The sequence below is a fragment of the Pteropus vampyrus genome, unplaced genomic scaffold, assembly GCF_000151845.1.
Source record: "Pteropus vampyrus isolate Shadow unplaced genomic scaffold, Pvam_2.0 Scaffold8, whole genome shotgun sequence".
NCBI lineage: Eukaryota > Metazoa > Chordata > Mammalia > Chiroptera > Pteropodidae > Pteropus > Pteropus vampyrus.
In genome coordinates this window covers 15,628,342-15,629,733 of record NW_011888789.1, presented here as the reverse complement: position 1 = coordinate 15,629,733, position 1,392 = coordinate 15,628,342, and the positions used below count along the sequence as shown (strand labels likewise).

The 1,392-nt window shown below is 55.4% G+C and overlaps 1 protein-coding gene across 1 annotated transcript in view; it reads right to left on the bottom strand.

Annotated features, from left to right (window-relative positions):
* The window catches only part of HGSNAT (heparan-alpha-glucosaminide N-acetyltransferase), a 31,417-nt gene extending 30,043 nt beyond the window's left edge, over window positions 1-1,374 (bottom strand). Inside the window, exons 1-2 of the mRNA XM_023520103.1 lie at window positions 1,189-1,374; window positions 768-1,077 (exon numbers count right to left, since the gene is read on the bottom strand). Of these exons, the coding sequence (XP_023375871.1) occupies window positions 768-1,077; window positions 1,189-1,374 (496 nt within the window). The remainder of the gene's footprint in view (window positions 1-767; window positions 1,078-1,188) is intronic.
* Between the last annotated feature and the right edge of the window lie 18 nt (window positions 1,375-1,392).

The following is a 1,392-nucleotide window of genomic DNA, read 5'->3' as shown; positions in this document are numbered from 1 at the left end:
TGGCACCGAAGGTCTGACCATTCTCTCAACCCAGATCGGTGAAGGTTCTGGGATGGATCATTTAGGGATACTATGTTCTCTCTCACCACAGGGAATTACTATTTACAAACTACCTTTTTTCCTAAATTTATCGTTATGAATTGGAGCTACAATGCAAAGAAAGAGCCTGACAAATTGTGACTGGGCAGATTTATGTAACCTCTTGGGCTCGGTTTCATCAAAAAGAAGGGGAGTGGACGAGATTGAGCTCCCGCGGGGTGGAGGCAACACACAAAACAATCAGCTAAGATGTTTTTTTCAAAATTCATTGTCGTCGCCCTACAAGATTCTGATTGGGGAGCAGCGGCAGTCTGAACTACACAATGACACTAAAACCCTGGTTATGATACAGAAAAGGGGATGAGAGGAGGGTTCAAAAGACGATAGTCCGACCTTCCCCAAACGCTGACCGAACAGAAATTGCTGCACATGGCTGATCCTCAAACCCTGACCTAAGCATCCTCTGGGGAAGGGCTCGGGCCTAGGATCTTCTAGGGTCCTGGGATCCCCGTTCCAGGGGTCTAGAGTGTATATTTTTCACCATTTCCCCTGGTGAGTTTGGAGACCAGGCAAGCTGGGGAGACACTAGATGAGCTGAGTGTCACTCCTCCCGACCACACATTAGAATCTTCCCTCTCCCCGCAAGAAAAAACCCTGCTCGGCCCCTCCAGGCCGCGAACCTTGCTCCCAGCTTCCCAGCAAGCTTCCTCAACTGTTCCTCCCGTCACCTCGGAAGTAAAAAGTTGCCCGAGAGGCTGGGGATAGATTCGCTCCAGATCGGACTTCGAGTTTTAACGACCAGCCGCTGCAATCACCGCCCTCCCTGCGCTGCCTCCTGCTGAATTTTATTCCACAACGGCGGTACACTCGGGAGTATAACCCCAGTGCGGAGCGAAGGCTTTCGGGGTCCAGCTCGGGACCAGCGCTGACGCGCGCGGGCGCCACGCAGCTCCAGCCGCGGGGCGGGGCGGCGGCCGGGTTCCAGCTTTCCCGCCCCGCAGCTGCCAGCCTCTGAATCCTCTGTCCTCCGGGACAGGGACATTATCTGTGCGGAAGTCCCGCCATACGGTGGACTAGACAAGGAATGCGTGTCGGATACACCCTTCTCGTCCAGTCCGCCTTTTATCTAGCTTTGCATCTGGGAGGTACAGGTCTCCCCATCAAAACCACTTGACTACTAAGGCGAAGTCGCCTGAAGACGCTGGGGGCCTCGCGGCTCTCCAGGAGGCCGGCGACCCCGCCCCCACCCCGCTCTCCCCGTGTCTTCCCTTTTGTATGGGTGCCGTTCGGATACTGTCCCTCGCCCCCTGATGCGCGATGCGGTGCCTGCGACATCGGCCAAACGTGCTACCT